The sequence below is a fragment of the Carcharodon carcharias genome, chromosome 31, assembly GCF_017639515.1.
Source record: "Carcharodon carcharias isolate sCarCar2 chromosome 31, sCarCar2.pri, whole genome shotgun sequence".
Lineage (NCBI taxonomy): Eukaryota > Metazoa > Chordata > Chondrichthyes > Lamniformes > Lamnidae > Carcharodon > Carcharodon carcharias.
Window position 1 is genome coordinate 6557940 of NC_054497.1, and position 12111 is coordinate 6570050.

Here is a 12111-nt window from a genome sequence, read left to right on the forward strand (position 1 = left end):
TTTAAGTAGTCACCCACATTGCTGTGGGTCTGGAGTCACATGTAGGCCAGACCAGGTGAGCACAGCAGATTTCCTTCCCTAAAGGACATTGGGGAACCAGACAGGATGGGTTTTGGCAATGGTTTGGTGGTCATCGTCAGATGTTTTTATTGAATTCAAATTTCACTATGTGCCATGGTGGGATTTGAACTCAGGTCCACGGAGCATTACCCTGAAATACTAATCCAGTGACAATATCACTATGCCCCATATGTATTGTAAGCTGATGTGATGGATAGTGATGGCCAAAACTCCAACGTGTTTTCCTTCACATGGCTGACCAGGAATCTCTCTCGCTCCTACTGCCTGCCATAGGCGTGTGTTCGAAGGGTTTGCAGGTTGATACTCAACCTGCTTGGCCGAGTTATGAACGCACCTTCCTTGGCCGTCACATCCTGGGGTGAGTCTCAAACACTGGGCTTCTGGCTCGGAGGCAGAGACGCTACCCACTGTGCCGCAAGACCTCCCATGTTGTAAGGGCAAGACCATTAAAACTAAACCATGCTAGATGATCCACGTATCACTAATTCCATACAAAATGGATGAGCAGGAAAAGACCAACTGGTCCACTATGACTGGGTGCTCAATCCCTCATCATTCTGCCCTTCGCAATCATGATCTCCTGGAGGGGCAAAATAACTCGAGAGAGCAATGAGGGGGGAAATCTAGAGAATTTGAAACCTGTGCAGGTGATCGCATGCTTATCTGTAAGGACACTTGCCTTCCATACAATGTGATCTCTACCTCAGTAAGGAATCAGTCCAGCCACCTCTGAAAGGCATAATTCCTAAAGAATTTGTCAAAAATGAACTGGACAACAGGGTATCTTCATTTGAAACTGTTTGGTTGGGGAGGCGGGCGGGGGTGGGGGGGGCATGGGGTTGTGGTTAGGACCTTGGCTTGTTGCCTTTCTTGAAGGCTGTGGAACTAGCTGTGTCCAATGGCTGGTTGAGATCTTGGGGATAAACCAGTGCTTCCTACAGTGGGCCTGGTAGCTTAGTGGGTAATTACAGGGAACTGGGGCATACAAATTGAAGGTGTTGTCTTCCGTACCCAGGTTATGCCAAGTTAGCTGATCTCAGTTGTGTTAGCAGTTGGAATGCCACAGTTGGCCTCAGGACACCAGGTGTTAGGCTGAGGGAAATTCAGTCAGGCCTCCTTGTTGGATTTAAGTGGAGGCGCGATAAACCCATGAGGGAGGATAAATCAGCCAGGTTTCTGAATTCTGATCATTATCCTTTGACCTCCTGACAGATAGGATTGAATGAATATCGGGCCCTGGTTTCATGCCAACACTGGTTCGAGGCCCGCACTCACTCAGAGCTACCCATGAGACCGTACCCCAGCAAGAGTCAATGGGGGCAATTTTAATCTAACCTTCCCATTGAGAAACTGACTGGATGGGGTACAGCATTTATTTCTCACCCCCTTCTGATTTTACTGTCTGTTGAGGCCAAGGACGATTAAAATCAGCATTCCACCTAGCCCTGTGGGTTTTCTCCCTCTGTGAGTTCAGTTAAACTTAGCTGCCATGTCTCTGGGAGTGGAGGGAAGAGAATTATGGTGGGGGTGCAGGAATATGGAAACAAAAATTAAATAAATTCCAAGTAACTAGGCCTCAAAACAAAAACAGAACCACATTGCCTTGTACTTGTTATTATGTTAGTGTTTTATGTACTTTAATATATATGGAGTTATGTAAGGGCTCTGTAATAAAATGGCTTTGAACTTCACTTCTGTTGTTTAATAAACTCTTCAAAAAATATTCCAATACTTCCAGGGCAAGGATTACCATGAATGATTCCCAACCCTTCCTACTTTTCCCAAGGTGATCCCACAATTTCTCTTAATTATTCCGCTAGTGTCGGTCCAAAGCTGTCTTTGGAATTGATGACAATTATCGGTCTCAACTTGGCTCCATTAACACCCCAACTCAGAAAATCGTGGATTCCAGCTCCAAACCAGAGCTTTAAAATAATTTTTCAAAAATTTGTTAACGGGATATGGGCATCACTGGCTAGGCCAGCATTTATTGCCCATCCCTAATTGCCCCTTGAGAAGGTGGTGGGTGAGCTGCCTTCTTGAACCGCTGCAGTCCATGTGGTGTAGGTACACCCACAGCGCTGTTAGGGAGGGAGTTCCAGGATTTTGACCCAGCGACAGTGAAGGAACAGCCGATATATTTCCAAGTCAGGATGGTGTGTGGCTTGGAGGGGAACTTCCAGGTTTTGGTGTTCCCATGTATCAGCTGCCCTTGTCCTTCTAGCTGACAGTGGTTGTGGATTTGGAAGGTGCTGTCAGGAGCCTTGCTGAGTGCTGCAGTGCATCTTGTTGATGGTACACACTGCTGCCACTGTGCATCGGTGGTGGAGGGAGTGAATGTTGAAGGTGGTGGATGGGGTGCCAATCAAGTGGGCTGCTTTGTCCTGGATGGTCAAACTTCTTAAGTGTTATTGGAGCTACACTCATCCAGGCAAGGGGAGAGTATTCCATCACACACCTGACTTGAGCCTTGTAGATGGTGGACAGGCTTTGCAGAATCAGGAGGTGAGTTACCTGCTGCAGAATTCCCGGTCTCTGACCTGCTTTTGTAGCCACAGTATTTATATGGCTGGTCCAGTTCAGTTTCTGGTCAATGGTAACCCCCAGGATGTTGATAGTCAGGTATTCAGTGATGGTAATGCCATTGAATGTCAAGGAGAGATGGTTAGATTCTCTTTTGTTGGACATGGTTATTGCCTGGCACTTGTGTGGTGCCATTGTTACTTGCCACATGTCAGCCCAAGTCTGAACATTGTCCAGATCTTGCTGCATAAGGTGATAAGAAATAGGAGAAGTAGGCCATTCGGCCCCTCAAGCCTGCTCCAGCATTTGATAAGATCGTGCCTGATCTGATGTATCTTTAACTCCACTTTCCTGCCTGTCCCCCATAACCCTCAACTCACTTGTCAATCAAAGATCTGCCTAACTCCGCCTTGAATATATTCAATGACCCAGCCTCCACTGCTCTCTGGGGAAGAGAATTCTAGAGATTAACAACCATTTGAGCACAAAAATCTAAGCTGTCACTCTCAGTGCAGTACTGAGGGAGTGCTGCACCATTGGAGGTGATGTCTTTGAGATGAGACGTTTAACTGAGGTAAAAACAAAAAAAACTGCGGATGCTGGAAATCCAAAACAAAACCAGAATTACCTGGAAAAACTCAGCAGGTCTGGCAGCATCGGCGGAGAAGAAAAGAGTTGACGTTTCGAGTCCTCATGACCCTTCGACCGAACTGCTCAGTCGAAGGGTCATGAGGACTCGAAACGTCAACTCTTTTCTTCTCTGCCAATGCTGCCAGACCTGCTGAGTTTTTCCAGGTAATTCTGTTTTTGTTTAACTGAGGCCCTGTTTTGATATAGTGAATGGATCCCAGGGTACTATTTAAAGAACAAAGAACACTCTCCTGCTTATCTGGCCAACAATTGTCACTTCACTAACACACCCAGAAGAATCCCTTAATTATCTGGTTATTAATTAATTTTCTGTTTATGAGATATTGTCATGTGCAAACAGGCTCCATTAGCCCATTGGAAGAGGAAATAAAAATCAATTGGTTGCAAAACACCTTGAGACACCCTGTCGATCAGATATAATTTGAATGCAAGTTACACATGGGCATGGTGATTAGGAGCAGAATGGATGGTCCATCAAGCCTGTGTCACACTTATGGCGGTTGGAGCATCACAATTCAACACTTCCCACCCCACAGCCACATAATCTCCCGGATGAGTTGACCATCACGGCACAAAATATCGTCTGAAGAGATGGAAGGCTGCTACACCGTCTTCATCAATCACTCCCAGGACAGGTACAGCACGGGGTTAGATACAGAGTAAAGCTCCCTCTACACTGTCCCCATCAAACACTCCCAGGACAGGTACAGCAGGTGGTTAGATACAGAATAAAGCTCCCTCTACACTGTCCCCATCAAACACTCCCAGGACAGGTACAGCACGGGGTTAGATACAGAGTAAAGCTCCCTCTACACTGTCCCCATCAAACACTCCCAGGACAGGTACAGCACGGGGTTAGATATAGGGTAAAGCTCTCTCTACACCGTCCCCATCAAACACTCCCAGGACAGGTACACCACGGGGTTAGATACAGAGTAAAGCTCCCTCTACACTGACCTTAACAATGCAGACGAGATACAACCTCAGAACAGTGTCCCCTTCTGTGCCAGTTTAACACTTTTTTAGCCATTTCGCTCAGTGTGATCACTGACATTACTGAGTTAGCACAGGCCAATGAGGAAAAGGGTTGAATATGCCAAACCCATTCACACCGGCCTCCTGATTGACCGGGGGGGCCAAGAAGGCCCTGGTGGGCAATGCATGCTCACCCTCCGAAGCTACCTGAGCATGGACAAGACCATCAAAGTGATTCTGACACAAAGGACCCTTACACACCAGGTGTCCATCAGGTGAAGGGTTTTGAATGCACCAGAACACGGGTGTCAAAGCCACTTTGCACTGGTGCAGATTCTCCAGATGTTAGTCCAGATGTCAGAATCTAATCTCTGATTCCTGACATTTGACGTTTGCAAATGTTTCCCGTTTGTCAATCTAATGGGTGTTTTGTTTTTAAATCTCTGTGACTTGGTGTCGAATCTCACCTCCCCCCTCCACCCCCTGATTTGAATTTCATGTTTCTGTTTTATCTGGTTTCCTTGCTTTTGTTTAACTCTTGACTTGGGAGCGCGTGCATTTAAGGGTGTTGGATTTTTGTCTCCATTCTGCTGTGTGTGTGTGTGTGTGGTGCTGGGTGAATATTTTTGCATGTGTGTGTGTGTGTGTGTGTGTTTGTTCCCTGTTATTGGTGGGATAGCTCTGAGATATGTAATCCTCTTCCCCTCCCTCTTTCTCTCTGAAATGTATTCTGGGTATTCAGATCACAGACAGGCAGAGAGAGAGAGAGCCTGAAAGATGGCCGAACTGTGAGTTCCCCCCCCCCCCCCTGCAAGAATTCTTTTAAAAAAAAATATACACACATTGCAAATTTTTTTTTTGCTTTAAAACTAAGAGCAAAATAGGAACCCCCAGACGTACCAAAATAAAGTAGCATTAGATTCAGTCAGTCAGTTCTGGGGGAAAAGTGCAATCCAAGAACGTCTCGAAGGCTTGCAAAAAAAAAACCCGGGTTTCAACAATTTAAAAAGAGCAAAAATAAAACAACTCGAACTAAATTTAATGGATAGAAATTATCCTGCTTCTGGATTTGGAGATCCACTAGGCGCTGGGCAAGGATGGACTTACGACAGATCACCGTCAGGAGTAAAAGCCAGGTAAAAAAAATATAGCTTTCGTTTAATTACACCCCCCCCCCCCCCCCAATAAAAAGCCGGTGTATCTCGGATCTGAGGGGAGTTGGGGGTGCTAGTCTCTCCTGCGAGTCCATTTCAACTCGTTGGTCGCAAATATCGGCTACAATTTAACGAATGCAAAGTTAACAAGCGATACAAAAGGGGTTCTCTCTCTTTTTTTGGGAAAAAAAATATATAACGTAACACACAGACACACAAAGAATGGAATAAAGGGCCTTTAATGTATCTAAAGAAAAATCATGGAAGAGAGAATTACAAAAAATAGGAGGGGGGGTGGGGGTAAAACGAGGGGAATTGCAACAAATGTTCGACACAATGTAGCGCCTGTGAGCGGCTGGAAACTGATCAAAGGTGGAAGAGAAATAGATGCGAAATGAGATGGGAAAGGAATGGGATGTTATTGATAATAGAGCTTGGGGCCCAGCTTTGCTTCCTTAGCCTACCCCCTCCCCCCCCCCCCTCCACATTCCCCTCTCTTTCAATAACTGCAACCTTTCTTTTCCAAGATTGTGTGTGTATGTGTGTGTGTGCATGTTAAAAACGCAACATTTTTTTTTTGTTGCTTAAGCACATGCATTCTCTCGTGGTTTTTAAAATGTAGACATTTCTTTCCCTTTCTCCATTGCTAGGCCCCGTTGCAATCTCTGTGCCTGAGAAAGTCCAACCCACTTTCCCTCCCGCCCGCTTACCAAATGAGGTTCAAATGCTGCACTTGGAAATGGTATTACACCGTTAACATTTTGGAAGGGGCATTGGGGTGGGGTGGGGTGGGGTAGGTAGGTTTGGTGGTGGGGGGGGGGGGGTGGGGGGCGATGGGTGGTAGAATAAAAACCCCAAGTTTTAAAATTAAACATTGCAGCCTTGCTAGCGTTAAGCTGATGACGAGAGAGTTGGCAGATCTGAATAAGGATTGTAATAAAACTGGGAAGTTGGATTATTTGTGAAGCTGAGTTTGCTGCCTCTTTGTTGACTCCCTCCCCTTGTGATTTTTTTTTGGGGGGGGGGCGGTACGGCGGCGGGGGAGAAGGAGGAGGAAGGTGGGCAGAGGAAGAGCCCATCTGTCCTTGTAAGTTTCTCGTAGACTTGGTCAGTTTCAGGATGGGGTGCACGGTATTTTTAAAAAGTCGATGTGGGCCAGGTGGGTGCCGAGTTTGATCCTGTGCTGAGATAGATGGGCTCAGTTGGGATCGTGGTTTGAGCTCAGTATCATTGAGCTGTGGGTGAGCAGGGGAGGGGGTGCATGTTAGTTGAGGTTTACATTCTTAATCGCTTTTGGGATGGGGCCTCAGGTGAGGGATGGGACACAATCACAGTGATGCTCCATATAGCCAAATAGTCTTTCAGGAGTCACTGTCTGCCCTTGGATGTGAATAGCCCGAAGAAACTATCCCAGCGAGACACTGTCTTCAGGTGACCAATGGCTGTTGAGGAGCAGAGCCATCGACACTGAAACTGACCACAGCTTTGCTGTGTAGACAATGAGGAGCAGGGCTCGTCTGCTCGAAATGAGCAGGGTTCTTTAGCTAGTTTTGCAGTTAATTTCTCTTCCCAGTTCTTCTGATGCTCTATAAGTTTAGATGAACTTGAGGGCTGAGATGCAGCGAGTTGTTGAGATCTGGAACAGTACTGCCTGAGAGGCAGATTCAAGAGGAACTTTCAAAAGGGAATTGGATAAAGACTTGAAAAGAGCAGGGGGACTGGGTGTAATTGGGGAGAACCTGCAAAGAGCCGAGCACAGGCACAATGGGCTGAATGAGCATCTCCTGGGCTTTCATATTCTATTACCCAAGTTCAGTGTATTAATCCCCCTTTTTAATTGGACACAGGCTTAATTAAGGCATTATAGTTTTAAAAAAAAATCACTGGTCTCTAACTGAAGCCTGTGGTGTAAATATCCCACGCTCAGGGCATTCGTCACCCTGTAGTCAAGATTCAGGTGACAAAAGTGCAGTTGGATTGATTGCAAAGTAAGGCACCAGGAGCCAGTCTGCTGAGTTTGTAGTTATTCAGCAATGGAGGGCTTAATTTCTTGCACTGCAGCCCAGAGCCCTGGTTTCTTTGACCAATTTTGGGACCCCTGCAGCCTAGAAGGACGAGGGCAGCAGCTAACAAGGTTTTCCTCTAAGTCACCCACTGCCCTGACTTGGATAAATATCCTCAAAAATAGTGGCAGTTGGGAGAGGAATTTGTTTTTTTTCTCAGACAGGAAGAGCGAAAACAGGCAATTTAAAAATTGCCTGAACTCAAGTTGTTTGAGGTTTGAACACTCTGTCCAAACCAGGGTGGTGTATGTAAATGCTGCAATAATTATCCTTCATATACTCGGCAACTTAGGAATCAGTTCACCCAGGGAGACTCAGTGTTAGTTATTTATGGCAAAAGGATTAGAGGGGAGGTGAGTTTTTTTTTTACAGTGAGTTATGATGATCTGGGAAGGTCTTTACTAAGACTTTTTAAAAAAAAACATTTTTGGGATGTGGGCATCATTGGCAAGGCTGGCATTTATTGCCCAATCCTAGTTGCCCTTAGGGTGGTGATGCATCTTCATGGCAGTCTGTGGTGGTAGAGGTTAGCTAGGGAGCTCCATGATTTTGGCAATGAAGGAACAACAACATATGTCCAGATTGGCACGCGTGTGTGACTTGCATTTGGTGATGTTTCACCTGCACCTGTTACCCTTGTTCTTGTAGGTGGTGGAGGGTTGTGGCTTTGGAAGGCTCTGCCCAAGGAGCCTTGGTGAGCAGCTGCAGTGTATCCTGCAGTTTTAGTCCCTGCTTCAGCCACGGTGGTGGAAAGAGTGAAAGTTTAAGGCAGTGGGTGGGGTGCCCATCAAGGGGGCTGCGTTGTCCTGGATGGTTTTGAGCGTTTTGTAAGCTGCAGCAGCCACTGGCAAGTATTCCATCACACTCCTGACTTATACCTTGTAGGTGGTGAAGAAGCTTTGGTTTAGCGAGAGGGTGAGTCAGTCACTATTGAATGTCCAGTCTCTGAGCTCTTCAAGCCACTCTATTTATGTGGTTGGTCCAGTTGAGTTTTTGGTCACTGGTGACCTCCAGGATGTTGACTTAGCAATGGTAATGCCATTGGATAACAAGATGAAATGGTTAGACTCTTTCTTGCTGGAGATGGTCATTGCATGGCACTTGCCTGGCACAAATGTTGCTTATCAGTTATTATCCCAAACCTGCTCCAACATTGTTCGGGGCATACAGCATGAGGGCACAGACTGTCTCATTAGCTGAAGAGTTGCAAATGATAATGAATATTGTCCAATTGTAACGGAATATCTGACTTTATGTTAGACGGAAGCTCATTGATGCAGCAGCTAAAGATGGTTGGGCCGAGGACACGACCTGAGGAACTCCTGCGATTGTGATTACCAACCTCAAATGATCGCAGCTCTCTTCCTTTGTGCCAGCCAATGGAGATTTTTCCCCTGACTCCCATTCACTTCAGGTTTACTGGGGCTCCTTGATGCCACATACAGGCACAATGCCACAGGATGGTCCAATACCCTTGATATCAAGGCCAATGACTCGCTTCACCTGGACCAAGGTTGTAATGAGGTCTGGAGCAGAGTGGCCCTGGCAGACCCCAAACTGAGCGTCACTGAGCAGGTTATTGCTGTGGTAGTGCCACTTGATAGCACTTTCGAAGACCTCTTCCATCACTTTGCTGCTGGCCGAGCAGAGACTGATGGGGGGGTAATTGGCTGGAATGGATTTTGTGACAGAATGTGTCTGGGCAATTTTCCACATTATTGGGTGGATGCCAACGTTTTAGCTGTACTGGAACAGCTTGGCTAGGGGTGTGGCCGATTCTGGAGGACAGGTCTTCAGCACTATAGCCGGGATGTTGTCGGGACTTGTAGCTGTTGCCTTATCCGGTTCGCTTAGCCATTCCTTGATATCGTGTGGAGTGAGTTGCGTTGGCTAAAGACAGGCAGCTGTAGTGGCAGAGACCTCGGGAGGAGACTGACAGGGATCAGCTACCCAGCATTTCTGGCTGAAGATGTTTGTGAACCCTTAAGTCTTGTCTTTCATGGTCGTGTGATGGGTGCTGGCAGCAGATTGAATAATAACTTTCAGAAAGGGAGCTGGATATATATTTGAAAAGGGCTGGGGAGTGGGATTAATTCAGGGTTGTCAACTGTGATTAAATGAATTCCTGGAGGTTTCATCACATGACTTGCCCCCACACTCCAGCCATTCATTGGCCAACACATCCATCCTTGTGACGTATGGCCTTCCTATGCCAATTGGAAAGCAAAAAGACTCATTACCCAGTTGGAGGATGGTTGACTGTCAGTCAACCAGCCTCCCTCCCCACCCCCACACACCATTTCAATATTTTTATATCTGGTAAAGGGAAATGTTCAAATATGAAAACAATTTTTATTTAATGTCCTGATGATTTTTCTCCAGGGTTGCACACAGCAGCGTCCTGGAGATTGATCTTCAATCAGGCCGATCCTGGAGGGTTGGCTACCTTGGATTTATTGGATGGCTCATTCAAAGTGCTGGCACAAGCATGATGGGCTGAATGGCCTCCCCTTGTGCTGTAAGTTTCTATTCACAGCTAAACACCGCCCTGGTTTGTTGCTGTACATTGAATCAGGGAGTGGGCCACACAGCCCCTTGAGTCTGTTCCATGGCTGATCTCTCCCTTGACTCCAGTTACCTCCCTTTGATCCATATCCCTCGATGTCCTTACCCAACAAACTTTGGGCCATCAAAAGGGGGGGCAAATGAACCCTGTTTGCCTCCGTTCCCCTCTGTCACACAATCAAAGCTTCTTTGGTAGAGTCCCACAAACAAGGATTGCAAAGTGTCTGGATGAGGGATCCCCATCCCTCCCCCTTCTCTCCCAGGTTCCCTGGAAGTGTCACAATCCAGGGATGATACCCAGACCGCCGTGCTAGCTTCCTGGCCCCTGATATCACAGGCAGGCAGGCCTCCTGACTGCAATCCCGCCTCTTTCCCTATGCAGAGAGGTGGGTCTGCAATGAACACAAGCCCACCCAAGATCCCAACCTGTTGAGGTTTAACGGAAGTGATGGTGGGCCTGTGGGGTGCCTGGACAGGGAACTCTTGATTGAACACTGCTCGGGAAGCGTTGGGAAGGAGTGCATTGGGAGAGGGAGCCAGAAAACATTGTCCCTGACCAAGTTGACGTCTTTCCAGCACATTTTTAAACATTCAATCTTGGGATGTGGGTGTCGCTGGCATGAGTGACATTTGTTGCCTATTCCAAGTTGCTCTGGGAAAGTGGTAGTGGCATTGGCCTGGATTCTTGAAAGGTTTGACACGAATGAGTGGCTCGCTGGACCATTTAAGAGGATGGTTAAAAGTCAACCACATTGACATGGGACCGGAGTCATATAAAGTCCCGGAATGGGTGAAACTGGCAGATTTCCTTCTCCAAAGGGTATTTGTCAACCAGTTGGCTTTTTGACAACAATCCTGGCAGCTTTGTGGTCACTTTAACTGATGCCAACACCTTAAAAAACTGAATTCAAATTTTCAAGCGGCCATGTGAGTTTTGAGCTGGACGATGAGTCCAGTAACATACCCACGACTCTACCGTCTGCTTACATTACCACAGACAGACTGCAGACTGAGGTACCTTCGGGACAGACTGAGGCAGAGAGAGTTCCCAGTTCTGTTGCTGCTGTTTTTATTACTTTATTCCTCTATTTTAGCTGCTGGCAGTGTTTCTTTGAACAGCAGTTTGTAGTTTGCCACAGGTCAGAAGTTACGCCTGTGGATTAGAGGCAGGAGCAGCAACCCCAAGGTGAGCAGCTGCTTGTACTGAATTTAGACATTTTTAAAAAGTAAAATCAGTTTTTATCCCTGTCTCTCCTGAGGCTGTTGATTTGTGCAGAGGTACAAGGCTGAATGTCTGGCACCTCACACCCAAGCAGCAGCAGCATTCATCGTCTGCACACTGATACAGCAAGTGTAGGCAGGCTATTCAACCACAGAGTGCTTCACAGTTGTGCCTGAGATCTAGCCACATGTATGCACGCCATTGGATAGTAACCAAGAGTGGGAACACTCGCTGATTTTTCCCCTATAGTGACTACGTTGCCCTCCCACCGCCCCCCTCATTCCCCGCGCAGCAGTCCCCCTTTCCCATGTGGCCCCCCCTTCCCTGTGTGCCCCCCCCCCAACTCCTCCTCTCCCGTGTAGTCCCTCCTCCCCTGCACAGCCTCCCTCCCATCTGATTATCCTGTGATCAGGTGAATATTAACAAAATGCTGTAACTACAAAGCAGGAAATTCCCCCAGTTTGTACTCGGTTACCCAATCTCCCTCTCTTGGTCTGATGATTCGCAGCCATTGCACCCTGGGCTTAGGGAGGGGAAGAATAAGCTGAGTATTGCACTTCTAACCATAGGAACATAGAACTTAGGAGCAGGAGTAGGCCATTCAGCCCTTTGGTCCTGTTCTGCCTTTCAATAAAATCGATGCTGATCTGATAGTGACCTCAACTCCACTTTCTTGTCTGCCCCCATAACCCTTGACCCCCTTGTCGATCAAGAATCTGTCTAACTCAGCCTTGAATCTATTCAATGTCCACTGCTGTCTGAGGACAAGAATTCCAAAGACTAACGGCCCAATGAGAGAACAAAATTCTCCTCATCCCTGTCTTAAAAGGGAGACCTCTTATTCTTAAACTATGTCCCTTTGTTCTAGTCTACCCCA

The 12111-nt window shown here is 46.9% G+C and overlaps 1 protein-coding gene across 1 annotated transcript in view; it reads left to right on the forward strand.

Annotated features, from left to right (window-relative positions):
• The first annotated feature begins 5041 nt into the window (after positions 1 to 5041).
• Positions 5042 to 12111, forward strand: part of LOC121271718 (proline-rich protein 12-like) — a 65955-nt gene continuing 58885 nt past the window's right edge. Inside the window, exon 1 of the mRNA XM_041177903.1 lies at positions 5042 to 5366. Within this exon, the coding sequence (XP_041033837.1) occupies positions 5272 to 5366 (95 nt within the window). The 5' untranslated portion in view covers positions 5042 to 5271. The remainder of the gene's footprint in view (positions 5367 to 12111) is intronic.